This window comes from Phytophthora parasitica (genome assembly GCF_000247585.1).
Source record: "Phytophthora parasitica INRA-310 unplaced genomic scaffold supercont2.131, whole genome shotgun sequence".
NCBI lineage: Eukaryota > Oomycota > Peronosporomycetes > Peronosporales > Peronosporaceae > Phytophthora > Phytophthora nicotianae.
In genome coordinates this window covers 9,709-11,546 of record NW_008649117.1, presented here as the reverse complement: position 1 = coordinate 11,546, position 1,838 = coordinate 9,709, and the positions used below count along the sequence as shown (strand labels likewise).

Here is a 1,838-nt window from a genome sequence, read left to right as displayed (position 1 = left end):
AATCCAGTGCTCGAAACTTGAAATGCTACCGAGACCTGCTGTGCATGTATGGCGACGATACTTGACGGAACCAAGGACAAGCGCTGCAAAACGCCTCCACCTTTTGAACTGTGAGGAATTCAAGATTGCAAAGGATGTTACGAACGCTGGGGAACAGGAGAACGGTGCTAGCATTCCAGGTGAAGGACTATGTGCGGCTGGAAGGACAATTTCCAGGTCCTTAGGAAATTGACACTGTAACACATCACTTGGATCGGTTGGGCTCGCTTGTCAAGAAGCTCGGAATTTTCACGTTTTCGCTGGCTACACATGTCTTGATCACCAACGACTCCATTCGCGCCGCCCATGAACGGCAATAATGAAGCAGCTCAACAACCGTCGTGGATCAAGATCGGCTGTTGTTACTAGACCTAGTAAGGACGACCATGGCGATGATGATATACTACTGGAACAACGCTGCCACCAATAATACAAAGTGCTGCAACGGTTACTGAGACGGAGGGGCGCCTACCCACGCGACGCTTGACTGTTATGCACTTTGGAACCTCACAACCATCTTGAGCATGGCCGAGTCGCATCCGGATGTGTTGACAAACATGGAGGAAGACGAGGAGCAGCCGTCCAATTGCTCAAACTCTTTGACCCCAGAGCAGCAGCTTCTGGCACGCTTCAGGTTGCATAAGCAGCACCGCAAGGAAAAGGAGCGACGTCTGCAGCAGACCCGATTGGCCGCAGCAACTCGAGCTAGTCGCAATGCTGCAGCGGCCTCTGGAGCTTTAAAAGCGTCTTCAAACAAGCAACAAAAACCAAAAATTGACCTCTCACGTGTGGACCATAACAACCGTCCACATCGCTGGAAATCCGCTGAAGAATTGCTTCGTGAACAGGAGAGACGAGCTCAGCAGCATCAGCTCACTGCACCAGCTCCAGTGCGACCTTTTCCGGGCAGAATACGTAACCAAATTTTGGACGATAGTCCGTCCCAAAATTTGAGTACCAACGTCGAAGAGACAAATAAGACCGAAGAGGACATTTTGCAACTGGACCAATCCCAATTTCCATTGCACATTTTTGACAGCGACGAGTTCGAAGCTCATACACCACAAGAATGGCTCGAACGAGAACGTGTCGGTGCATCGCCGTATTTCTTCCAGGGTGAATGGAGATGGAGAAGTTGTGCAGTATTGGGCTATGACGAAAGTCGAGCGCAATATTTGGTCCAATTCCAAGGATCCGACAGACAAAAATATGTGAAAAGGATCAATTTGCGTTTCGAAAGTGAGTCTCCCATAATATTTGAGAAACGTGTTGCTGCGGCGAGAGAGAGAAGGGAACAACTTAAGGCCATACTGAGATTTGACGACTTTTTAGCCAAACAAGATGCGTCACAATTAAGAGCAATGGGACGCCCCACACTGGAACGGGTGCATGGTCGAGTTGTGGCCGGTCTACCTGAGCGTGTTGCCTTACTAGACTCGCAACCTGCTGCATCTCTATTACGTCAACTCACCGACACTGCTATTCAAGAATACATGCGGAGTATGAAGAAGGCGGCGTTACTGGCCAAACTACGCAGTGATCCAGCCTTACAAGCACGGTTTCAAGGTTTAGATCTTCATCCTGGTAAGAAAATGACGGAACCGGGTACTATCACATACGGTAAAGTACCAATTCCGGGTCATGACTTTGAAAGGAATCGACGACGTGTGAGTACCGTGTCATATACCAGCTCCCCGCAGTTACTCGCTGTACTGCGGCGTATGTATACGGGGTGGGATAAGACATTCCAGAAGTTGTTACTGGTTCAGACTGACAAGGATACTGCTAAGAGCACTGAA

At 49.2% G+C, this 1,838-nt stretch overlaps 1 protein-coding gene across 1 annotated transcript; it reads left to right on the top strand.

Annotated features, from left to right (window-relative positions):
* Window positions 1-486: 486 nt before the first annotated feature.
* On the top strand, window positions 487-1,828 carry PPTG_19562 (hypothetical protein; the record flags this gene model as incomplete). Its single annotated transcript, XM_008918012.1, has 2 exons — window positions 487-1,758; window positions 1,818-1,828. Exons 1-2 carry the CDS (start codon window positions 564-566, stop codon window positions 1,826-1,828), a joined length of 1,206 nt encoding a protein of 401 aa, XP_008916260.1. The 5' UTR covers window positions 487-563.
* Between the last annotated feature and the right edge of the window lie 10 nt (window positions 1,829-1,838).